At 31.8% G+C, this 27,243-nt stretch overlaps 1 protein-coding gene across 1 annotated transcript in view; it reads left to right on the top strand.

Annotated features, from left to right (window-relative positions):
• EYS (eyes shut homolog (Drosophila)) overlaps positions 1–27,243 on the top strand; it is a 2,114,515-nt gene that overhangs the window by 369,091 nt on the left and 1,718,181 nt on the right. Inside the window, exons 10-11 of the mRNA XM_025382342.1 lie at positions 5,088–5,227; positions 14,986–15,152. Of these exons, the coding sequence (XP_025238127.1) occupies positions 5,088–5,227; positions 14,986–15,152 (307 nt within the window). The remainder of the gene's footprint in view (positions 1–5,087; positions 5,228–14,985; positions 15,153–27,243) is intronic.

The raw sequence follows: 27,243 nt of genomic DNA, 5'->3' as shown, positions 1-27,243 counted from the left end.
GTAAAAAAAAAAAAAAAAAAAAAAAAGAAAGACATAAAAATCAAAATGCTAAAGAAACACCGCACAGAGATTTTACTCACAAAAGATAGATTAGGATCAATAATATATCAATAACTTAGAAATTAAGAAGCAAAAACTGAAAAACCTGATAGGTAAGTCAGTAATATAAACATACAGTTTACATATGAAGACATAGAGAGTATGCCTAAATGTGTGGGGAAAATGCTAAACTCTATTCATAATGCCATCAAAGCTATTTATTTTTTTTATTTGTTTATTTATTTATTTATTATACTTTAAATTCTAGGGTACATGTGCACAACCTGCAGGTTTGTTACATATTTATACATGTGCCATGTTGGTGTGCTGCACCCATTAACTCGTCATTTACATTAGGTATATCTCCTAATGCTATCCCTCCCCTGTCACCCCACCCCACAACAGGCCCCGGTGTGTGATGTTCCCCTTCCTGTGTCCAAGTGTTCTCATTGTTCAATTCCCACCTGTGAGTGAGAACATGCGGTGTTTGGTTTTCTGTTCTTGCTATAGTTTGCTGAGAATGATGGTTTCCAGCTGCATCCATGTCACTACAAAGGACATGAACTCATCCTTTCCTATGGCTGCATAGTATTCCACGGTGTATATGTGCCACATTTTCTTAATCTAGTCTATCATTGATGGACATTTGGGTTGGTTTCAAGTCTTTGCTATTTTGAATATTGCCACAATAAACATACGTTGCATGTGTCTTTATAGCAGCATGATGTATAATCCTTTGTGTATATCCCCAGTCATGGGATGGCTGGGTCAAATGGTATTTCTAGTTCTAGATCCTTGAGGAATCCCCACACTCTCTTCCACAATGGTTGAACTAGTTTACTAGAGTCCCACCAACAGTGTAAAAGTGTTCCTATTTCTCCACATCCTCTCCAGCATCTGTTGTTTCCTGACTTTTTAATGATCGCCCTTCTAACTGGTGTGAGATGGTATCTCATTGTGGTTTTGATTTGCATTTCTCTGATGGCCAGTGATGATGAGCATTTTTTCATGTGTCTGTTGGCTGCATAAATATCTTCTTTTGAGAAGTGTCTGTTCATATCCTTTGCCCAGTTTTTGATGGGGTTGTTTATTTTTTTCTTGTAAATTTGTTTGAGTTCTTTGTAGGTTCTGGATATTAGCCCTTTAAAATTTTCTCCCATTCTGTAGGTTGCCTGTTCACTCTGATGGTAGTTTCCTTTGCTGTGCAGAAGCTCTTTAATTTAATTAGATCCCATTTGTCGATTTTGGCTTTTGTTGCCACGGTTTTTGGTGTTTTAGACATGAAGTCCTTGCCCATGCTTATGTCCTGAAGGGTTTTGCCTAGGTTTTCTTCTAGGGTTTTTATGGTCTTAGGTCTAACATTTAAGTCTCTAATCCATCTTGAATTAATTTTTGTATAAGGTGTAAGGAAGGAATCCAGTTTCAGCTTTCTACATATGGCTAGCAAGTTTTCCCAGCACCATTTATTAAATAGGGAATCCTTTCCCCATTTCTTGTTTTTGTCAGGTTTGTCAAAGATCAGATGGTTGTAGATGTATGGTATTATTTCTGAGGGCTCTGTTCTGTTCCATTGGTCTATATCTCTGTTTTGGTACCAGTACCATGCTGCTTTGGTTACTGTAGCCTTGTAGCATAGTTTGAAGTCAGGTAGCATGATGCCTCCAGCTTTGTTCTTTTGGCTTAGGACTGTCTTGGCAATGCGGGCTCTTTCTTGGTTCCATATGAACTTTAAAGTAGTCTTTTCCAATTCTGTGAAGAAAGTCATTGGTAGCTTAATGGGGATGGCATTGAATCTATAAATTACCTTGAACAGTATGGGCATTTTCACGATATTGGTTCTTCCTATCCATGAGCATGGAATGTTCTTCCATTTGTTTGTGTCCTCTTTTATTTCATTGAGCAGTGGTTTGTAGTTCTCCTTGAAGAGGTACAATTTTAAAAACACTTTAAGTATATAAATTTTTCTCCTCTTAGCCTGGCAAAAATAAAATTTTTATTTTTTTTAAAATAAAAAGTTGGACAAGTTAATGACTATCCATTGCTGGCAATAATGTAAAATCACTATAATATCTAAGTGGGATAATTTTGCAATATCTGTCAATACTACAAATTCTATGCCATTTTACCTAACCTTCCAATCATTGGGAATACATCCACATGCTAAATCATTTACGTATAATTTTATAGCTGGTATCATTGGTTATTAAGAAAAAGAATAAACATAGATATGGAAATGAATGTAGAACTCATCTAGGACTGAGATACATAAGGTGAAAGAAAGGCATGCAACTGTGTAGAATCATGTGTATAATAGACAACCTTGTGATTCTTTATATATAATTTGTGTTTATTTCTGTGGAACACTTTTCTATGTTTGTTGATCAGTGTTCTGAAATTTCACAATGTTGAGACTTTTCCATAGTATGTTCTTGTTGTCTCTTGTTAAACTCTTCTATTTGGAAGCTTTCCATTTTTAGGTAGTTTCTGTATTTTTTCCCCTAAAAAGTCCTTTTTCCTGTTTGTTTGTTTGTTTTTTTTCTGTAGCCCCAATTCCACCAATTGAATATCACGTCTCCTAAATCAATCCTCTCATTTTCTCATAATTTCTTTTCTCTTTGCTATTTGTTTTTGTATTGCTTTGTTTTCTACTTCATTCCCCCACTTGAATATCCAAAAATGAGTTTGAATTTTTAATTTGTTTTACTATATTTTTATAATCTAGGGCATTTTTCCATCCTTTAAATTGTATACATTTGTAACATCATTTGTGATATTCTGGTTTTTTTTGTTTTTTTTGTTTTTTTTTTCCCCCCCAGTAAGGGTAAAATGGCTTTTCTTCTCTCTCTCAAAATGTTATAGTTTTGTTTTAATTTTCTTCTGTTTTGCATAGGGTCTCAGTTTTCTGTAAATGCTGTTTATGAAGATTTGTTCTCTCTCATTTGGAGTCTTTCTACCAAATGTGGAGTGATCATATTTAACTCTGAGGAACTAAGAAGGCTGACTGGAAACTGACCATACAGGGATGGGCCGTGATGACTGGAGCTCTATGAGAGGGTTGTAGGTTGGCAACTAGGCTTTCATTAGGGGACCCTCAAGGAGCTTGGTATTCTTAAGACAGCAGCCCCTGAGATTCTTTAACTCCTGAAAATAAACCTCAGAAATTGTTTGTAAAGCTGAGTGAGGGGTTAGAATAATAATCTGGATCGCTGAGTTGGGAGAGAGGCTCTGAGTGTCAGCTAATCTTGTTTCCATAGCCCACCTTAGTATCAGATTCTGAGATGCTTTTTAAACCCTGAGCATTTCAGTATTTCTGCTAAGCCAATATTTTTTTCATGATTATGTCCTCTCACTTGTGTTTTGGCTGTAGTCTTTCTGCTAATTTAGTCAGTGTGTCATTTTTTCATCTTCTCGCTCTTTTTCGTGGGTTAAAACGTTCATTTTATTTTGTTGTTGTTGTTGTTTTCATTTTCTCTTTTTGAGGCTTTGGGAGGCAGAGGGAAAAATTTAAGAGTTAAATCTAAATGTTTAGTCAGATATATCATTATGAAAAACTTTATGCTAATAAATTGGACAATGTAAATGAAATGGATAAATTTCTAAAGAAATACTAATTGGAAAAACTGACCAAATCATAAATTTCAATTCTAAATAATCCTACAGTTTTTAATTAACTGACTAAAATAGTTTTAAAAATCTTCCCACAAAAAACATGCTTGAAATATATGGCCTTCTATTAAAGTTCTCCAAATTTTCGATATTCATTCTAATCTATATAGATTTGCACAAAAACACAGAGGGAGGGACACATATCAATTAATTATATGGAGCTAGCATAATCCTGTTTGAGTTAATTACTCTCAGAATGTTGCAGGTAGAATTTTTATTGACCTATCATTAAATTTACTGATCTTTTCTTCTCTTGTGTCTGATCTTCTTATAATCTCATCCATTTATTGTTTTATTAATATAGCCATAATTGTCTGAAATCTTAAAATTATAAACAGTCAAATTACATACGTATGATTGAAGAGCTTTGGGATATTGTGGTTGGTTACTAGCTCCTTGTTTTTTTCCAGTAATATGTGAGATTTCTTGGTGAGATATTCACATGATAGGGAGCATCATCTCTAATGAATCATCTCTAATTTATAACTCAGTTGTAAAATGCACAGTTTATGTGATATTTTCTAAGAAATGATGTCTTGCAAGTCCCTAGAGTTTAGATTTGTTTACTATAAGTGATCCAAAGCCAGAGATATTTTGCTAAAAGATTCTTTAGATAAATACTGTCCTCTAACAAATATTTTGTGTTTGTTTATTAGGAGATGTAGTCATGATTACAAAAAGATTGGATCAGGTCTCCTATGTTCTTTTATTACCTCTACTAATGACCAATAACAGGTTACCAGCCCAGCTTAATTAACTCCTTTTTCCCTACAATTCTGATATTTACAATTATTTTTTGTTTAGTTTTTCCTACAATTTCAAAATCTATCATTCCCTAATTCCTCATCTAATTATCTATTTTATTCTTCTTTTCCTGTGGATTTTTCAGCAAATTTAGCATAATCATTTCAAAGTCCTTGTCTGTTAATTCTAGTCTGGGCCTTAAAATGTTAGTTTTCCTCTTGAATATAGGTCACATTCTCTTGAATATAGGTCACTTCTTTCTTCTACTCTTTTGCAATCTCTGCTTTTATTATCGTTATAGGACATTGTTCCTTTTATGGTTCTACTATCCTTTCTTATAATTATTAATTACAGTTTAGTCAACATTTGATTATTTTAAAAAGTGAATTGGCCTGGGAGCTGTGTCTTCTTGTGATGCTGTATTTCTCAGTCCATGTTTAACATGAGAGTGTTGGGCTTTGAGGTGTCCTTCAAATTCAGTATCATATACATATAGGAACTTGTTTTGTCACAGATGTTGTCAAATTTATCTTTTCAAGTAATTTGACCACAGTCCTTAATAATTCATTGTGAATTCAAGTATGTAAGTGTTTATTTAATTTTTTATCTCTCTCTCTCTCTTTTTCTTTTTTTTAAAGGATCTGAAGGTGAAAAGTGCCAAGGGGTTATTGATGCCTATTTCTTTCTGACTGCAAACTGCACTGAAGATGCAATCTATGTGAACAATCCTGAAGATAATAATTCTTCATGTTCTTTCCCATGTGAAGGCACAAAAGAGGTAAGGTAAATTTATATAGTTGCTTTTCATTTTTCTCTTTAGCTCATAATTGTCTGATTTTTTAAAAAAGTTAGAAATGTTTAGGTTACAGATTCTTCAATATTCAAAATATGTAGTTTGCATAGTTTAAATATAACTTCTTAAACAAATTCCCAGCAGTCTACTTGGAAATTTGTATTTATTTCTTACATTTATAATATGGGAAGGTAAAAAAATATGAAAAATCATTTTATTCCTAGTCTTCTTATGTTTTATTAATGTTATAATTTACAGGCTGACTAAAGCCTCTCAAATACAGTTGTGATTATGCCACTTTTTTTGCTTACAGATCATAATGAAATGCCATTGTCTTTTGGGTATGTTTAAATCTCTGAGAGATTTCTAATCTCTTACACAAGCAAACTACTTAAAAATAAAATAAATAAAAATAAATGAAAATAATTTCAAATCTCTAGGCGGTTCCATCACTAAAAATTGTGAGGCCTATGGCAAGAATAAAAGAGAGGCCCTCCTTTTATCCCCTGACTTTTGTCTCATACTAATTAAGATTATATTTTTTAATATGTAACAATAATTAAGAAAAATTTAAGAATCTTCAGTTTAAATGAATTAGGAATAGGAACTTTTTGTTAAAGTGATTCAGAAGTTTTCCAAAATGTTAGAGAATTAACAAAGTATTTGTAACCTATCTTGTCTTGATATAACCTAATTTAGTCATTTTAAGAAAGCCATGTTTTAATTCTGTGTATTGTATAAATTTCAGTAAAGACTAATAAACCATTTTCTTTATTAATATATCAGTTTACGTTGAGTCCAACCTTGTAAAAACTGATACAAGTCACTATTTCCTTCAAATTCACCATCTAGAGGCATTACAATTACAGGCAAAAAGACTTCAAATACCACAGAACATCTAAAAGTATGCCCTCAAATATATAAATATATTTTGATATATGTTTGCAAGTCATAAATACATGAAGTAAGCTTAATACATTCTTACATATATATATATATATTTAGCCAATCACATATACATCAATATACAAATAGATGACTACATTACAACTTTATCTTTAAGACTTTTAGCTTTATCAGTATATTAAAAATAATTACATATTATAATACACTTAATACTTCAGTAACTATAAACCGTTTTTAGGAACAAGCAAATCATATTTGTGGGTTTTTTTGTGTATTTTTAGTTCTCAGTATTCTTTTATAATAATCACCAACTTCAAGTAAATTAGCCATTAATTTCTTTAGATTCAAGAAAATACACAAAGATAACAATATAAGATCATTTTAGCTATTTTATTACTTTATGATTACATATTTTATATAACTTTAACAACTTTTATCACAGGCAAAATAAATATAAATACACATCCCTCAACTGTATTTGCACACCTTATTTCCATTCTATAAGGACAGGGGTAATTTAAATCTATGTTTAGAGACTATATTTTTATATTTTTCTTAACTAGGAATTGTTTAGGCATCTAAAATAATTTGATTAATTTGATTAAATATCTGTATAGGTTCTTAATGTTGACTAAATATTTAGAAATTGCAAACTTACACAATCATGTTAAGTTCTTATGATTTGTAGTATCAATAAAACATTCTAGTACATCAATGTAGTAAAATTAGTAAGCATTCACAAGATTCATCCCTTTTAAATTATATCTGTTATTAAAATTTCAATTATATCAATTTTAGATTTGTGTAATCATAGGCAATTTGAGGACATAATTATAGAATATTTCTCTTAAAGTTAAATCAAATCAGGTTAATTTATCTAAAGTGTCATTTAAAATTACATGAGTCCGTTTTAAATAAATAAACCTCTTTAGAATAAATAAATACATATACTAATATAAATAAACAAAACTCAGTATTTATGTATTTTGAAAAATCAAAACTTTAGGATTATGCCAGAGCTCTATGGAGCCCAGTTTTCTTCTCAACTAAAAGACTAACAATATTACCCATACACATGAATGCTTTTCCTGATTTGTTAAAATTTTGGCAAGAGAAAACATGTGAATAAAGCACAGTTAATCATTTCCTTTCATTGTAAAATATGGACACTCTGAAAAATAATCCTAGAATGGCAATATAGAATGTTAGAAAAAATATTTATGGTCAATTAATCCTATTTTTTTCTAAGCAAAACAGAAAAGGAGAAAAAGTGAAAAATGAATAAGTTAAGTTTATCTAGATTCCGGTAGATATAAAATTATGATTGCAAAGATTATCTCCTCTCTGCACAGCATTGGAGATGTTTAAATGCAGAAAAACCTATTTTCATACATGCAAGAACAAATTATTATAGACAGTTTAAACAACTCACATACTTGACAATTCCCCAGAGCCATATAATTAAAATTCTAGTGCATCTTAATCCCAGAAGCATGAAAATACAAGAGGAGGTTTTGTATAATACACAGTAGTTTCTCTATTAGACATACAGGACAGAGAATCTCCTCATGAGGATTTTTCCCTTTTTGTTCTATTGGATCTGTCAAATAAACAATCTTGTTCATGTCAAAATTTCCCCAGAGTGGTCACTGCAATTTCACATTGTCCTTTGAGAAATTATGCCAATTAGAGAGATACATATATGGCTTACAATATGAGGGGAGGAATGTGAGGTGTTCAGGCATAAAAAACTGAGAGGAACCCATGAAAACTTACGTCAGAAAGCATTTGTACAATATCATGTCTCCAGAACATTCTAAATATCAGTCCATTTCAAATCAACTGACAGTGTTTAGAAGATTTTTTAAAAGATGACAATAAAAATGTTGCCCAAAGGAACACCAGAGTGATGTGACCATCTGAACTCATCACTTACTTACAACACTTGAATCATGTAGTTTTAGAACCCACACTTTCCTCTCCCAGCTGACTTCCTCTTATAGTCTCACCTGAAAAAGTGATGAAGACAGAGTTTTCCTATTTACATATATTTGAATCATATAATTAAAAGATTACTAAAAATGTTTTCTTATTCTTAAGAAACAAAAGAAACATAACATTTGTGAAGTTGATGAAAAAAAAATTGGAGTTTAGACTTGATGCTGTACCTATGTCACTTTCACAGTTGGAGAGAATATCCAGTGGTCTCAGGGTAGTGCACTGGTTGCTATTCAGCATTGAGAGTGAGTGCATTTTAATGAGATTTTGTGGAACTTTCGATTTGTTCACTTTTTACCCTCCAAAAGATCACCAGATAATTCTGCTGATCAAGAAAAACTAATTATTTTAGACTTCTTTCAATAAGGGAAAACAACCCCTTACTAGAATCTTAGTAGTGCCTCAGATGGGAGAAGTTGTGGAAAGTTATTTATTTGGCATAGTGCCTTGGGTCAGTTGTAGAGGGTATCTAGTGGAGATTGGTTAGAGTTTATAAATGAAAGCTTTGTATAGGTGGCACAATATACTGAGAATCTTTAAAGTGAGTCTTGATTTGCAAACTGTTAGTCTTTATAAAAAACTTAGTTGGTTCACAGTCTTATATTCTAGAAGCAAATATCTCATGGAGTAAATAGTAAGTTATTCTTGCTTTTTCTCAGTATTTTAAAACATGTGATGGAAAATTAGGTTTATTTTAGTTTTCATCATCAAAGACAGAAATTCCAAAATTTTCTTTTATTTCTTTGCGGTAAAATCTGTCCCTTCCCTGAGTGAGGTCCTTTTAAATGCAAATACTTCTGGAATGGAAACACACGAATATAAATAAGTTTATCTTGTTTTCTACACCCCTACTATAAAAACATTATAAAATTATATATTATTATGAGTTACTGGGAAGGGAAGTTGAATTTCAAGCAAAGTAGAAGAGTCCATGGAGCACTAAAATTTGGGATGTGAAAGGTTTTAATCAAGTTTATTTTATTTCAGAACTTATGACTAGGTTGTAATCCAGTATAAATTTGAACTTTAATTCATCTAGGTATAATTTTTTAAATCTGTTCCTTTTTAGTTACCTAAATATAAAGCCAAACAGCCTTTTTCTTTCCCTCATCTTGACTAAACTTAAGACAGGTTTCTGATTGCCTACAGGCCCCTGCACTCTTTTTTTTCTTATAGGATGCACTTTAAAAATGTTGCAATTGTAAATTATCTGCCTTTTTGAAATGTATGTAAATCTTCTTCCAACCTCTTGCCAGTTTAAGGATGCATAGGATGTCTTTATCAAGGACCTTGGAAACATGTCTCTGAAATGTAAACATCAAATACGATAGTACTCTTACTTCCCAGTGTACTCTACAGAAGGCCTACTCACAGAGCAAAATCTTTGCATACTCAATAATAACTCAATCTGCTTGACACATTCCATTGATCCAACTCTTCTCTAGTGACATCAAGTATAACAGTCTTCCCCCTTAACTGCAGGGATACTTTCCAAGACTCCGGTGTATGCCTGAAACTGTGAATATTACCAAACCCTGTATTTGCTGTATTTTTTTCCTATACATACATACTTATGATGAAGTTTAATTTATAAATTAGGCACAAAAAGAGATTAACAACAATTACTAATAAAAACAGAACAATTATAACAGCATACTCTCATAAAAGTTTTGTGACTATTGTCTCTCTTTTTCAAGATATCTTACTAAACTCTACTAACATTTATTATTATTATTATTATTATTATTATTATACTTTAAGTTCTAGGGTACATGTGCACAACGTGCAGGTTTGTTACATATGTATACATATGCCATGTTGGTGTGCTGCACCCATTAACTCATCATTTACATTAGGTATATCTCCTAATGCTATCCCTCCTACCTCCTCCCACCCCCAAACCAAACACCGCATGTTCTCTCTCATAGGTGGGAATTGAACAATGAGATCACTTGGACACAGGAAGGGGAACATCACTAACATGTTTTTGAAGTGTGGTAACTGAAAGCATGGAAAGTGAAACCAACAAAAGGGAGGACTGCTGTCATTTTCTATTCAAGTTCGCAATTAAAATCCCTCCTATTTTCTATTTTTGGAGAATTGAGTTTAGTTTCTCTCCCCTATTTCATCAGCCCTATTTCAATAGTCTTTTTTTTTGAGACGGAGTCTCGCTCTGTAGCCCAGGCTGGAGTGCAGTGGCCGGATCTCAGCTCACTGCAAGCTCCGCCTCCCGGGTTCACGCCATTCTCCGGCCTCAGCCTCCCGAGTAGCTGGGACTACAGGCGCCCGCCACCTCGCCCGGCTATTTTTTGTATTTCTTAGTAGAGACGGGGTTTCACCGTATTAGCCAGGATGGTCTCGATCTCCTGACCTCGTGATCCGCCCATCTCGGCCTCCCAAAGTGCTGGGATTACAGGCTTGAGCATAAAATTTAATTACTTATTTAACTTTCATGCAATTTTTACCTTGACAGATACTGTTTTAAGGATCCAGCTTTCTACATATCATGATTACAAAAAGTCACTTTCACCTCTGAAGTCACTTTATTTATCTATTTAATATCAAGGGTCAAAAATGGCAAAATAAAGGGCATATATTAGATCTTACATTTTTTTTTTTTCCCACAGAGTCCTTTGCCAAGTGACCCTATGTATTAATATATTGTGGATATGACAAAATAATTTATAGAAAATTACACTATATTCCCTGAAATGATAGCTGGCATTATTTAACTAGAGTTGTTTACTTACCTATGCAGAACATTTTCTGTAAGTATGTTATAAATGTTCTTCAGGTAGGTTAATTTCTCTACAAAAGAAGTGACTTTGGGGTAATAATATTGTCTTATGTATATACATTAATAGGAATGAATTCTCAAAAAGGGAATTTCCAGCTGTTTGTTTTACTTCTATTTCCTTTGGGAAGAACAGATCTTCCACTGCCCAGAATCATGATTTTATTACATTCCTTCCTCAAGTAAACATTTTTAAATATCTAGAATAAAACTTCTAATTTAACTTTTGTATATTTTGTAATATTGAGGTTTTTGTGCAATCAAAGTTTAATAATTAATCATATATTTTATGTACATGGTATATGTACAGTTGACCTGTGAATAATATAGGAGTTGGGGTTGCCGACCACTATGCAGTCCAAAATTGCCTAACACATTTGATTTAACGTTTTGATAGAATGTTTTGCATAAATTTTTTTAAAGATTAATGGACTCCTTTAAGCAGATCTTTGTTTCTCTATGTACACAAAGTTGAGAAATACAAGGTAGATTCCTCCGATATACAAGGTAGATTCAAGTTTCTATATGTCTACTGATATAATTTACTGTCTTACTAATTTTTTGAGAGATTACTTATTTGTAAATTTAATTATAGAAAACCAAAATTCTAGTAGAAGTCTAGACTATCTGAACAGATGAGAAATAATGTTGAAATCCAAAATTATTTTTTAGTCACAGAAATTACTTGCAATAGCTTTTAGATATAGTAAATACCTGCAGCATAAAATAATGCACCACCGTTCCCATTTAATAAAAGTGTCTCAACCAGAGCATTGGATTTAATTTAGGTGTTCATATCACACCCCTTAGATAAAATGTGCTGTTTTGGAGATGTAGTCAAAAGAAAAACCTCATTATCCAACTTTTAGTTCTTTCAGATTTTTTTAATCCCCGTAATAATTATTTTGAAAATAAAAGGGAAAGCACATAGTTATGTGAAATAAGTCTGTCCTATTCCAAATTCTATACTAATATTTCTTGTTAATATATTGCTCTTTTTCAAGATTTTATTGTGTATTATTTTGTAATGTAGATATATAATAATTAAAAATACAATGAGTAATTTGAAATTTTGATGTTTCATATTTTCTAATTATATTTAAGGTGCAGAAATAATACGTTAGGCATTTTTCCATAAAGAATATTTTAAAAATTAGCAAATTTTGAATAAGACTTATAGGCTAGAAAATATAGTTTTATAGCCAAATCAACCTTCTGACTTTGGCAATTTTTCTGAGGTAGCAAAATAAAATATTTTCATTTTTGAAAGAAATACACAGTAAGTTATAATGTTCAATATAGTCTCAGATCTCAGGAAGCTAAACTACCTATATACATGGATATAGAGATAGATAAAATAATCAAGTGGTGTCATAAAATGCTAATATTTGTTACTTCTTTTTAATTTTAATTTAATTTTTTTTATATATTTTTTGAGACGGAGTCTCGCTCTATCGCCCAGGCTGGAGTGCAGTGGCAGAATCTCAGCTCACTGCAAGCTCCGCCTTCTGGGTTTACGCCATTCTCCTGCCTCAGCCTCCCGAGTAGCTGGGACTACAGGCGCGTGCCACCTCGCCCGGCCAATATTTTTTGTATTTTTTAGTAGAGACGGGGTTTCACCGTGTTAGCCAGGATGGTCTTGATCTTCTGACCTCATGATCCGCCCATCTCGGCCTCCCAAAGTGCTGGGATTACAGGCTTGAGCCACCGCGCCCCGCCAATATTTGTTACTTCTTATATGAGTACTTATTAAATTTGTAAGCCAATTATAATAGTGCTCCTTTAATTGGGAAAAAAAAATTTACAACTAATATCCTCTGAATGTAGAAAATCATTACATACTCAAAGAGAGATGAAGACCTTTATGAATTACAAACACATAGACATATAGACACAGATAAAACTTATAGCTTCAATTGTAATATTTTAGACTTGGGGCAAGTGTAAATAACATGTCACTATCATGTTATCAAAGAACTATTCTCCTTCCTACTAGATTCGACTTTCTTACTTATTTTGATCTCTATGTAGAAAGTGAAAAGACAGATTCTCATTTGATTCTAATTCAACAGAGAGTAAATCTCTATGAACCATTTATCTACTTAGATATCAATAAAGGATCAGACCATGAAACCAAATTCCTAATCTGTGTTGCGACAGATGGAAAATAACTTGTTGTCTATGAACCAAAACCAAAAAGAAAATATGAAAATATGCAGAGAAGTGTTTTTAAAGATAGTAAAGTTCTATTGTCATTTGAATTTACTTGTAGGAATTAGGAATATAGGTATATGTAAATATACAAATATATGCCTGTGTTTAAGCACTCCATAAGAAGTGCACTTCTCTTCTGACAGTTTACCTAACCGTCAGGTAAATCCATTGAGCATATCTGTGGAAGAGTTTTAAAGTTGAAGAGTTTTAAAACTGTTAAAAATATAAATATAATTTTCAATAAAACATACCATCATGACTTTATGAAAATATTAAACATGTGAAAGATATTATTTAATTTACTTTTAATAAGGAATCAAGTAAAGCTTTACTATCAGTTCAAAGGAGAAAACAGGTAAACCACTGAAGGATAGAAACTATTTAGCAAAACCACAAATAGATTTTCCATGGATCTGTCTATCAATACAATGCTATTTCCATCATATCAGTTAACAAACAATGTCTATAAAAATTTGGTTAAAATGGAATTTTTTAAAAAATTGTGTAATAAATGTACATGTATTCAGTACATATACATATACATATACATATATATTTCTGTCACAATTCGAGTATAAACAATTTGACTATTAAAAATGATTTTGACATAAATCAAAACTGATTTTTTCAACCTTTGCTAAAGGAACACATTATTTCAACAAATACATGAAAGCTTGAAATTCAAACTTTGAAATGATTGTGCCATCCAAAAGACTACCAAGAAGACTAAATAGTAGAATGAAGAGTTTATTTGTGATATCAGTTTGCTAACTGGGTGCAGTAGTCCATTCTCACACTGCTATAAAGAACTACCTGACTCTGGGTGATCTATAAAGAAAAGAGGTTTAATTGACACAGAGTTCCACAGGCTGTACAGGAGGCATGGCTGGGAGGCCTGAGAAAACTTTCAATCATGGCAGAAAGCAAAGGGGAAGAAAGCATGAGTCTTCACATGGCAGCAGGAGAGACAGTAAAGGGAGAAGTGTTACATACTTTTACACAACCAGATCTCAGGAAAACTCACTTGGTATCAGGAGAACAGCAAGGGAGAAACTGCACCCATGATTTAATCATATCCCACCAGGCCCCACCTCCAACACTCAGGATCACAATTCAACATGAGATTTGGGTGAGGAAACAGAGCCAAATAATATAACTGGGAAAACGTTATCTCTGATATCGACTCAAGGTGCTCTCTTAGAAGTGGTAAAGGGCAGGGTGATTTTTGTGCCTGACAGGGTCTGTGTTCAAAATAGACTCAGACACATTCAACAGGTTTGCGGGGAAAGCAATACATATTTATGAGGAGGAATCAAGCACATATTCAGTGAGTAAACATATATGTAACATGCATACCATGTTCTTTTTGAAGCAGGGCTTTAGTGTTAAAATGAGGTGGAATTTGGCAGTTTGCATCAAAAAGTGAACTATAGGACACAAAGACAGTTTGTGTCCTGTTTGTATGAACTGGCTGAAACTGATTTGAGACCTACAATTGCTTATCAGAAGAGTGTTTGTAAGGCAGTTCTGTCTGATAAGGGTTATGGTGGCCTTGGTTGTAAATCAGAGTTAGGAATGGAATGACAATTTGACTGATAGCTCCTGTTAGGGAGTTTAGCAAGGGTGTGGTTTTTCTTGTAGCTCTAGAAATTTAGGGAATTGCTGTGCCAGCCAAGTTCTGAACCCTTGTCCCATAGTTATCTTCTGTTTCCTTAACCCTAGGTTTCAACTTAGTAGACAGAGAGGCATGTATTGCGGTCTCTCAGATCACAATTGTAATATTGTAGTAAGTGATGGGAATTTATAACATTTTTATTTCTTTTTGTTATAGATCTGTGCAAACGGATGCAGTTGTTTGAGTGAAGAAGACAATCAGGAATATCGGTATCTATGTTTTCTCAGATGGACTAGCAACATGTATCTGGAAAATATAACGGATGATCAAGAAAATAAGAGTCAACATGAAGCTATTTGTGAAGATGAAATTAATAGACCCAGGTATTTATGTATCATTTGAGCAGATAATATCACCTATCAAAAAGTTATAATTACACTGATGAGTCATAATCAAACTCTTTCATGGTAACAATATTTTTTTTTTGATTAAAATGATTGGAATTTTCACACCAAACACTTATATATACATATATACTTATTATATATTATGTTACATAATATATGTTATGTATAACAATTCTAGCACAATAAAAGAGAAGGAGGAATATATCTGTATAGAAATAACTTTTCTATATCATTGTAGAATCAAGTTAGCATAAATCCGTGATAAATTCTGCTAAGTTAAGATGAGTACGATTAGTTCCAAAGCAACTACAAAAAAACAAAAAACAAAAAACAAAAAACAAAAACAAACAAACAAACAAACAAAATGAGTGGTGAGAGAGGGCATTCCTGTCTTGTGCCAGTTTTCAAGGGGAATGCTTCCAGTTTTGCCCATTCAGTATGATATTGGCTGTGGGTTTGTCATAAATAACTCTTATTATTTTGAGATATGTTCCATCAATACCAAATTTATTGAAGGTTTTTATCATGAAGGGCTGTTGAATTTTGTCAAAGGCCTTTTCTGCATCTATTGAGATAATCATGAATTTTTGTCTTTGGTTCTGTTTATATGCTGGATTATGTTTATTGATTTGCGTATGTTGAACCATCCTTGCATCCCTGGGATGAAGTCCACTTGATCATGGTGAATAAGCTTTTTTATGTGCTGCTGGATTCGATTTTCCAGTATTTTATTGAGGTTTTTTGCATCAATGGTCATCAGGGATATTGGTCTAAAATTCCCTTTTTTTGTTGTGTCTCTGCCAGGCTTCGGTATCAGGATAATGTTAGCCTCATAAAATGAGTTAGGGAGTATTCCCTCTTTTTCTATTGATTGGAATAGTTTCAGAAGGAATGGTAACAGCTCCTCCCTGTACATCTGGTAAGATTCGGCTGTGAATTCGTCTGGTCCTGGACTTTTTTTGGTTGGTAGGCTATTAATTATTGCCTCAATTTCAGAGCTTGTTATTGACCTATTCAGGTATTCAACTTCTTCCTGGTTTAGTCTTGGGAGAGTGTATGTGTCCAGGAATTTATCCATTTCTTCTAGGTTTTCTAGTTTATTTGGGTAGAGGTGTTTATAGTATTCTCCGATGGTAGTTTGTATTTCTGTGGGGTCAGTGGTGATATCCCCATTATCATTTTTTATTGCATCTATTTAATTCTTCTCTCTTTTCTTCTTTATTAGTCTTACTAGCAGTCTATCAATTTTGTTGATCTTTGCAAAAAAACAGCTCCTGGATTCATTGATTTTTTGAAGGGTTTTTTGTGTCTCTATCTCCTTCAGTTCTACTCTGATCTTAGCTATTTCTTGCCTTCTGCTAGCTTTTGAATGTGTTTGTTCTTGCTTCTCTAGTTCTTTTAATTGTGATGTTAGGGTGTCAATTTTAGATATTTCCTGTTTTCTCTTGTGGGCATTTAGTGCTATAAATTTCCTTCTACACACTGCTTTAAATGTGTCTGAGAGATTCTGGTATGATGTATCTTTGTTCTCATTGGTTTCAAAGAACATCTTTATTTCTGCCTTCATTTCGTTATGTATCCAGTAGTCATTCAGGAGCAGGTTGTTCAGTTTCCATGTAGATGAGTGGTTTTGATTGAGTTTCTTAATCCTGAGTTCTAGTTTGATTGCACTGTGGTCTGAGAGACAGTTTGTTATAATTTCTGTTCTTGTACATTTGCTGAGGAGTGCTTTACTTCCAACTATGTGGTCAATTTTGGAATAAGTGTGATGTGGTGCTGAGAAGAATGTATATTCTGTTGATTTGGGGTGGAGAGTTCTGTAGATGTCTCTTAGGTCTGCTTGGTGCAGAATTGAGTTAAATTCTTGGATATCTTTGTTAACTTTCTGTCTCATTGATCTGTCTAATGTTGACAGTGAGGTGTTAAAGTCTCCCATTATTATTGTGTGGAAGTTTGTGTCTCTTTATAAGTCTCTAAGGACTTGCTATATTAATCTAGGTGTTGGTTTAAAGTCTGTTTTATCAGAGACTAGGATTGCAACCCCTACTTTTTTTTTGTTTTCCATTTGCTTGGTAGATCTTCCTCCCTCCCTTATTTTGAGCTTATGTGTGTCTCTGCATAGTGTTGGAAGTTCTGGCCAGGACAATCAGGCAAGCGAAAGAAATAAAGGGTATTCAATTAGGAAAAGAGAAAGTCAGATTGTCCCTGTTTGCAGATGACATGATTGTGTATTTAGAAAACCCCATCATCTCAGCCCAAAATCTCCTCAAGCTGATAAGCAACTTCAGCAATGTCTCAGGATACAAAATCAATGTGCGAAAGTCACTAGCATTCTTATACACCAATAACAGAGAGAGAGCGAAATCATGAGTGAACTCCCATTCACAATTGCTTCAAAGAGAATAAAATACCTAGGAATTCAACTTACAAGGGATGTGATGGACCTCTTCAATGAGAACTACAAACCACTGCTCAATGAAATAAAAGAGGACACAAACAAATGGAAGAATATACCATGCTCTTGGATAGGAAGAATCAATATCATGAAAATGGTCATACTGCCCAAGGTAATTTATAGATTCAATGCCGTCCCCATTAAGCTACCAATGACTTTCTTCACAGAATTGGAAAAAACTTCTTTAAAGTTCATATGGAACCAAAAAAGAGCCCGCATTGCCAAGACAGTCTTAAGCCTAAAAAACAGAGCTGGAGGCATCATATTAACTGACTTCAAACTATACTACAAGGCTACAGTAAGCAAAACAGCATGGTACTGCTACCAAAACAGAGATATAGACCAATGGAACAGAACAGAGCCCTCAGAAATAATACCACACATCTACAACCATCTGATCTTTGACAAACCTAACAAAACAAGAAATGGGGAAAGGATTCCCTATTTAATACATGGTGCTGGGAAAACTTGCTAGCGATATGTAGAAAGCTGAAACTGGATCCCTTCCTTACACCTTATACAAAAATTAATTCAAGATGGATTAGAGACTTAAATGTTAGGCCTAAAACCATAAAAACCCTAGAAGTAAACCTAGGCAGTACCCTTCAGGACATAGGCATGGATAGGGACTTCATTTCTAAACACCAAAAGCAATGGCAGCAAAAGCCAAAATTGACAAATAGGATCTAATTAAACTAAAGAGCTTCTGCACAGAAAAAGAAACTACCATCAGAGTGAACAGGCAACCTACAGAATGTGAAAAAATTTTTTCAATCTACTCATCTGACAAAGGGCTAATATCCAGAACCTACTAAGAACTCAGACAAATTTACAGCAAAACACAAACAACCCCATCAAAAACTGGGCAAAGGATATGAACAGACACTTCTCAGAAGAAGACATTTATGCAGCCAATAGATACATGAAAAAATGCTCATCATCCCTAGCCATCAAAGAAATGCAAATCCAAACCACCATGAGATACCATCTCACACCAGCTAGAATGGAGATTCATTAAAAAAATCAGGAAACAACAGGTGCTGGAGAGGATGTGGAGAAATAGGAACACTTTCACACTGTTGGTGGGACTGTAAACTAGTTCAATCATTGTGGATGACAGTGTGGTGATTCCTCAAGGATCTAGAACTGGAAATATCATTTGACCCAGCCATCCCATTACTGGGTATATGCCCAAAGGATTATAAATCATGCTGTTATAAAGACACATGCACACGTATGTTTATCGTGGCTCTATTCACAATAGCAAAGACTGGAACCAACCCAAATGTCCATCAGTGACAGACTGGAGAAAGGAATGTGGCACATATACACCATGGAATAATATGCAGCCATAAAAAAGGACAAGTTTTTATCCTTTGTAGGGACATGGATCCAGCTGGAAACCATCATTCTAAGCAAACTATCACAAGAACAGAAGACCAAACACTGCACATTCTCACTCATAGATGGGAATCGAAAAATGAGAACACTTGGACACAGGAAGGGAAACATCACACACCAGGGCCTATTGTGGGGTGGGGGAAGGGGGAAGGGATAGCATTAGGAGATATACCTAATGTAAATGACGAGTTAATGGGTGCAGCACTCCAACATGGCATATGTATACATACATAACAAACCTGCATGTTGTGCACATGTACCCTAGAACTTAAAGTATTAAAAAACAAAACAAAACAAAACAGCAACAACAACAAAAACTCATATACTTTAGTAAAAATAGCATTTAAAAAATTTAAAATGTTGCCCTCATGATCTGGCACAATGGCTTATCTCTGTAATCTCAGTGTTTTGAGAGGCCAGGGGAAGAGAATAGCTTGAGCCCAGGAGTTTGAGACCAGCCTGGGCAACATAGTGATAACCTGTCTCTACAAAAAATTTTAAAAATCAGCCAGGCATTGTTGTGCACACCTGTAGTCCTAACTACTTGGGAGGCTGAGGAAGAAGTATCACTTGAGCCCAGGAGTTAGAAGCTGCAATTAGCTATGATTGTGCCACTGCACTGCAGCCTGGGCAACAGAGTGAGACCCTATCATGAAAAATAAATACAAAAAAATAAAATATTGCCCTAGAGTAATATGTACTTAGTATAAAATAAACTAGTATTAGAATAATTAGAATGAGAAAAACAGAGGTACAGAAGCGATATTAGACATGTGGAAAACAAAAAGTAAAATGGCAGGCATAAATTCAAATATATCAAAAATATTTAACTAAAGTGATTTCAGAAATTCAATCAAAAGATAGAGATTTTTAGACTGGCTGTTTTCTGATTTAGTCAACTACATACGATCTATAGAAGATGCATACATATGTATACATATGTGTGTGTGTGTATATAAATATACATGGTTTATGGAAGATACTTTAGATTCAAAGATACGAATAAGGTGAAAGTAAAGCAATAAAAAATATATCATTCAAACTGCAACAGGAAGAAAACTGGAGTGCCTATACTAACATCAGGGAAAAAAAATAGATATTAAGAGAATAAAATATATATTAAGAGAAAAAATGAAACAGTTACTAGAGGAAAAGAAGGATATTTTATAATTATAAAAGAGTCAAACTCTCAGAAAAGGTCGTGATTACAAACATATGTGTGTGTGTTTGTGTGTGTATATATATATGCATGTATATATACAACTAACAACAGAGCCTCAAAATAATGAAGCTAAAAAATAATTTAAGGGAGAAATAGCTAATTCAACAATAACAATTAGAGACTCTAATATTCTACTTTCAACAGCAGATGTAACAGTTGGCTGAAAATCAACTAAGATATAGAAGATTTGAACATTTTAAATCACCTAGAAATAGTAGAGAGCTATAAAACACATTACCCAACAACAGCAGAATTGCCTTCTTAAATGTACATGGCACATTCTCAAGGATAGATCATATCCTACAATATGCTATAAAACAAGTTGTAATGTATTCCAAAAAATTGAAATAATAAAAAGGGCATTATCTGACCAAAATTGAATGAGATTAAACATCAAAAACAATAAGTAACTTGGTAAATTTACAATTATATGGAAGTTGAATAACACAATCTATATTAAACAATGGATCAAAATGAAATTGCAAGAGAAATGAGAAAAGATTTTGAGATTATTGAAAATGGATACCAAAACTCATGGGATGTGGGTGATGCAGTGCTGGGAATAAAATTTATAGCTGTAAATATCTCAATAGCCTAAACTTCCACAACATAATGGACAAGAGACGAAATAAAATAAGTAGAAACAAGGAAATCATAAAATTTAGAGTAAAATTAATAAAATAAAATATAAACAAGAATATCAGAAAAACAAAAGTTCATTTGTTTTAAACAACAAAATAAATATATTAAATCAGGAATAAGATATAAAATATTACTGAAATTACAGAAAGAAAAATAATTACAAAGAAATAGTATGAACAACTGTAAATTTTAAAAAATCAGTTAACTTCAATAAAATGGAAAATAGAAAAATACCAACTACTGAAATTGATTCAAGAAGAAATAGGAAATCTAACCTATAACAAGTACAAAGATTGAATCAGTAATTAAACAAACCAACAAAAATTAACACTATGAAATGCCCACGCTGAAATGACTTCATTTGACATTGTAACAAATATTTAAAGCAAAATTAAGAGTAATTATTCACCACCTCCTCCAAAAATAGAAGAGCAGGGAACATTTCCCAACTCATTTTATGAGGCCGATATTACAACAATAGCACAACCAGACAAATCACAAGAAAACTATAAGCAAATCTATGTTTTATGTTTTCAATCCCTCTATATACCATTAAACTTAATGAAAAAGAGAAAATTATATAAACTCTGAATAAATGGAAATATAATGCATAGACTTAAATATTAGGCCTTAAATTAGTTAAAATATTAATTATTCCCAAATTAATTCACACAAGAAACCTCAACACAGTACCACACCAAATTCAGCAACATGTAAAAAGATTTATACAGCATGACCAGGTGGGATTTATCATAAGAATATAAGGTTGGTTTAATTTTTTTTAAAATCAACTAATGTAATTTACTTTATCAATAGAATAAATAAAAAAGAAAATGCATGATAATATAAATAGATGTAGAAAAAAAGCATGTTACAGAATCTCACAACTATTTATGAAACAAACACTCAACAAATGAAGAATAAAAGGGAACTTCCACAATCTGATAAGGGAAGTCTAAAATAAACAAGAAGAACAAAGAAACGTAACTAACATTATACTTAATGGTGAAAGGCTGAAAGACTGGAATTTTAAATCAAAACTGTGAGATAACACTTTACAACCACTTGTATAGTCTAATCATAGAATTTCCATGTGACCCAGCAATTCTACTTCTAGTATAGACTCAAAAAAATGAACATACATGTTCTTACAAAAGTTTGTATGTGAATGTTTGCAGTTTTGTTTAAAAGAGTCCAAAAGTTGAAACAACCCAAATGACCATCAACTGATGAATGTATATATAAAATTTGTTATATTCATACAATGAAATGTTATTCAGCAATAGACAAAAATGAATCACCGATACATGCTTTAATACGGATGAACATTGAAAACATTTTGATAAGGAAAAGTAGTAAGCCACAAGACACATAGAGTAGTGCTCAACAAATACTTGTTTAATGAAACAATGATTTTCAGAAGCTTTTTATTTATTAGGAAAATTATACTTAATTTTGTGATATAATTTCCTTCTTTTCTGATTTTGTGATTCTCTTTTGTTTGCCATTATTTTTTGACATCCAGAAAATCTTGGGATTTTTTGCAATTGAAATTATCAACACTTTAATGAGTTCTTGATATTGTCTCATAATTAATACTAACAATGGAGCCCAGCAAATTTTGCATATACAATTATTTTATGTAAAATTAAGTTTTTCCATATCAGTTGCAATATCTAGAAATTATATATGTGATACCACCTGTTATAATGTCAAAAGATATGCAAAATCTTTAGAATTAAAAAAAAAAAGTTCTAATTCTCTGTTAAGGAGACCCTCTATGTACCACTAAGCTCAATGAAAAAGAGAAAATTATATATACTCTGAATAAATGGAAACATAATGCATGGACTTAAATATTAGGCCTTAAATTAGTTAAAATATTAATTCTTCCCAAATTAATTCACACATTTAATGGAACAACAAAAATATTGCAAGTTATTTTAGACACTAATTATCATGTTATATATATTTATGAATAACATTTTCCAAATTATGAAGTTATCTTTGAAAAGGAAGACTAATGGTGTGGGATTTCATGAACCGTATGGTATGACAAACCCAGAAACCCATATGGGTGCCCTTAAAAGAAAATGATAATAATAATAATAATGGGTCAACAGAGAGCTCTAACAACAACCCAAGTATATATGGGATCTTGATATATGAGAAATTCGGCTATAATTTCGTTTGAACATACAGGGTTCTTTAGTAAATGGTATTGAGGAAATGGCTTATTATAAGACCTTAAATGAAACTGGATTACAACCTTATACCTTATATAGAAGGAGACTCTAAATGTGTATAGGGATCTAAAAGTAAAAGGTAAAATTATGATATAAATGAAAGAAATGTAGAAAAATATCTTTGTGATTTGGGGATGGAGAAATTTTTCAATTACACTCAATTTATAAGACAAAGTAATGACAGTATTATAATAATAGACACGAATAATGGTGATGATGGTAACAGACACAAAATTAATGAATAATGTATAAACATTTTCTTTTAAAATGTATTTTAAATGGGTACAGATTAAAATTCATAATATAAATGACATGTTTCACACAGGTCTGCATATTACCACATTTTTTTGCCCTGAAATGTTCAAAAATTTTTTCTGGGAATTTATAAAATGTTTAATGAGCCAAAGAAAAAATCATACCAACTATATTGTTAGTTAAGACCAGGAAAGAAAGTATGGGATGATAATTTCTTAATACCATGCCCCGACTGTGAAGTGTTCATGACTCCCACCTCTTTTTGAAGCCTCAAATTTATGTCTAAGTCACCAATCCCTACTTGCTACCAGAAATACTATAACAGAATGAAATATCTTCATTTGTACATTTATTATTTATTGAATATCCTCTAATTGGAATATATTATTCAAAACGTTATGACAGTGAGACATGATATCTGTTCGCAGGTAGTGTACTATACATAGGTAAGATTATATACTCTTCAGAACACATCTCATGGTTGTTCTATTTTATTTAAAAAGTGAACATATTTTTTAAAGTACTAAAATAATTATTTTTTTTCACTTTCTGAACATACAAGTTGCTTGATTATAGCAATGTGTCTTCTGGCTTTCTTTCTGGAAGTTTTAAATTAAACCTGTTTCCTTTACAGGATATTTTAGGAGATTCACATTTTCTGTGTAATGTTAAATATATCCAAAACATAATTTTCAGTTATAAGCAAGAGTTCTGTTTCCAAGTGCAAAATCTAAAAGTCCATAAGAAAATCAGGTATAGTTTCAAAAACTATTTCTGTAGAGTCAGGAGGCTTGTGACAATAGAGCTTTATGTGAATTTGGCACAAAAATATAGTATAATTTGATCAGGATTTTCTTAAATTATTTCTGATCCAAAAAGTCTGATAATTATTTATTCCAAGACTATTGTAATTTCTGCCATGATGTCAGTGATTTTATTAACAAATTGAATAGTTTGTTTTAGGTTTATTTATTTATTTTGGCTATACTATGCAAACTTTTCTGCCATCAAGTAAAAGCTTTATATGCTTATATTTTTACCTTCAAAACAAAAAAGATATTGAACTACATATGAAAGTGTCATACTGAATGTATTTTTGGGTTTGGGCCAGTCTTGATACTACTAGATCAAGTGTCTAAATCTTTTTGTCTAAAGCACTTACATACACTGATATATTTTCTCTCTTTATTATGCTCTGGAAAACCAAATAATCCTGGTTCTTAAATCTTTGTAGTAAAATGATATAGAAATCATTCATTTAAGCAATTCTAGAGTGCATATCATTGTATTACCCGTACACATACCAAAATTATTATGACAAACTTCATTAAATGAAGCATTTTTCAATAATAAAGTTTCAAGTTTCATATGGGTTGAAACTTAACTCATCTATACACAATTATCTCTCATATATTTTTCCCAAATACATACGTTATATATTTAAAATAAAAGTTTGACTATATTATAACTTCAGGTGTTATGATTTTTCATCCTTTAATTTCATATCTCAAACAATAAAATGAATATGCATGTTATATAATTTTATACTACCTGAGTCAGATTTTTATTTAAATTTATATTTAAATAGTTTTTATAGATACAACTTTTTGCATTGCTTTTCAAATTATATTCTAAGAGTTGGAATTTCATGCACCCTTTTATGGAGAATCTTTAAAAGGTGATCTTTGTCTTGAGCATAGCTTGTTCAAGTTTAAAATGCGTTTGTGGACAATATTGACACATTAATTGAGTATCTACAGTTTATAAGGTATTTGGGTCATAACTTTAGGACTCAGGATAATAAGTAAAGGAATACATTTTATTTTTTCTATTCCTAGAATTTTTTTCATTAAAAATATAAATGATAAAAACTAATAATTATAATATTTTCACATTAGATCATATTTTTAACTTATAGAATTTTACCTAGTAGGCTTCTGTTTTTTTACTTTTTATATGATTCACTATTTTCCCATTTAACGGTATTTTAAAATTTATATATTTAATAATACAGTTAGCAATACATCCATAAATTATTTTAGTCCAATTTGATATCTCAAAGGAAATTTCTTTAAATTTACATAATTTTAAGATATCAATAACATTTGTAGGTTACTATAATTTTCATCAAAATTGATATTTTATCAAAATTGATGTATTTCTCCCTGAAAAGCTTTCAATCTGATAGCCATTTATCTTAGTACTCAATAGCAGTGTACACATACATATTACGATTTATTTGAATTTATTAATTATGATGACAAAATGCTTGACATACTACTACATGGTTGGGTGACAAGTGATGACTGCTTTTGTAAATTGGAGAAATTTATTTTAGCTCAGTGATTTTCAGGGAGAGTATTTTGTCTTCTAGAGGCATCTTGGGAATTTCTAGAGTCATTGTCAATATTCAGAATAATTGGCTGAAACAGTTGACATTTAGCATGTGGGTAGTGAATGATGAATGCTATAAATCTTTCAATCCACAGAACAGTTCAGGCAAAGAAAACGTTTTCCATGGATTGCACAATTTCTAAAAGTCGCAGCATAAGTTAATGTGTATATAAAACCCACATATAAATATCTAAGACTAGATCTGAATTTCAGGTCAGATATTGGCACAAAATATTTTTACACAATTTTAATAATCATTGATTATATCAGGAATAAATATTTTATGTTAAATCAATAAATATTATTTTTCACTCAGAAATTTCTTAGAATTTGTTAACCATATTGAAAAAAATACATCATCCTACTTGAGTGTCTAATAGGAAATGACTATTAACAGTCTTTATTTATGGCTACCAAACCCAAGATAATTCTGTGTATGAGTACAAACAGCTAACCACTTCAGTGTATCTTCTAGTTTAGTCATTCCTTAGTATCTTTGTATAGAAATAGTGGTCTTATAAATTAGTGGTCTCTTATACTTTTTGTATTAGAGTTAGGGAATTATCTTGGTTAATTTTTAATATTAGGTGTGTAGGTAGGATACATTATGAATTCCATTTTATGAAGTAAGGTGTGTACTACAAAAACCAGAAATGTACAATTAACAGAAAATATTGGTCTGATTGATTTTAGTTTATCTGTTTCAGGAAGTACAAAGCTAAGTAGATTATACACCTTTAAAAGCATAACTAATAGAAGATCAAAACCAGGCAAATATTTCAAAATTATAACAAATACATCACATTACAAACCAATTCACCAAATAAAGAAATACAACACAATTCACATTTCAAAACAGAAAAAAATATTATAAACACATAAAAGATATATTGTTTATTAACATTCATTAAATTACCTCAAAAATCAAACTAAAACAGACCAATTCTAGGTTGTTTAAGAGGTTCATTATAACACTTTGACTTAAAAGGATTAAAAAATATGTAATAGAAAAAATTACTGGAGAGATCCTAACGAGAACAAGGCTGAAACTATAGACTTGATATATCAAGGTGGAATTTCAGACAAAGTGTTAAACCAGATACAAAGTAGTTTTTATTTAGCTTTATGTTGACGTACTGAAAGCATTTTGCATTACAATCAATAATGCCTGCTATTAATTTAGGCTCCTGAAAGTATTTAAGTATATGAAAAAGTCAAAAAATGAGGAAGTATAAATTGGTAGGAAGACACACAATTATTGTGGTTTATAGATATGATTTTGAATATAGTAAAATAAAAGAATTGATTTTAAAAACTTATTAGAAATAAAATAATTTTATATTGTGGTCTACTGACAAATCTTCGTAAGAAATGTATAGATTTCCAATAAGAAATAAATGTCATTTAGAAAATAAAATGAAGACAAATATTTTATTTATAATAGTAACCCAA

Source organism: Theropithecus gelada, chromosome 4, assembly GCF_003255815.1.
Source record: "Theropithecus gelada isolate Dixy chromosome 4, Tgel_1.0, whole genome shotgun sequence".
Lineage (NCBI taxonomy): Eukaryota > Metazoa > Chordata > Mammalia > Primates > Cercopithecidae > Theropithecus > Theropithecus gelada.
This window is presented reverse-complemented; position numbering and strand designations above follow the sequence as displayed.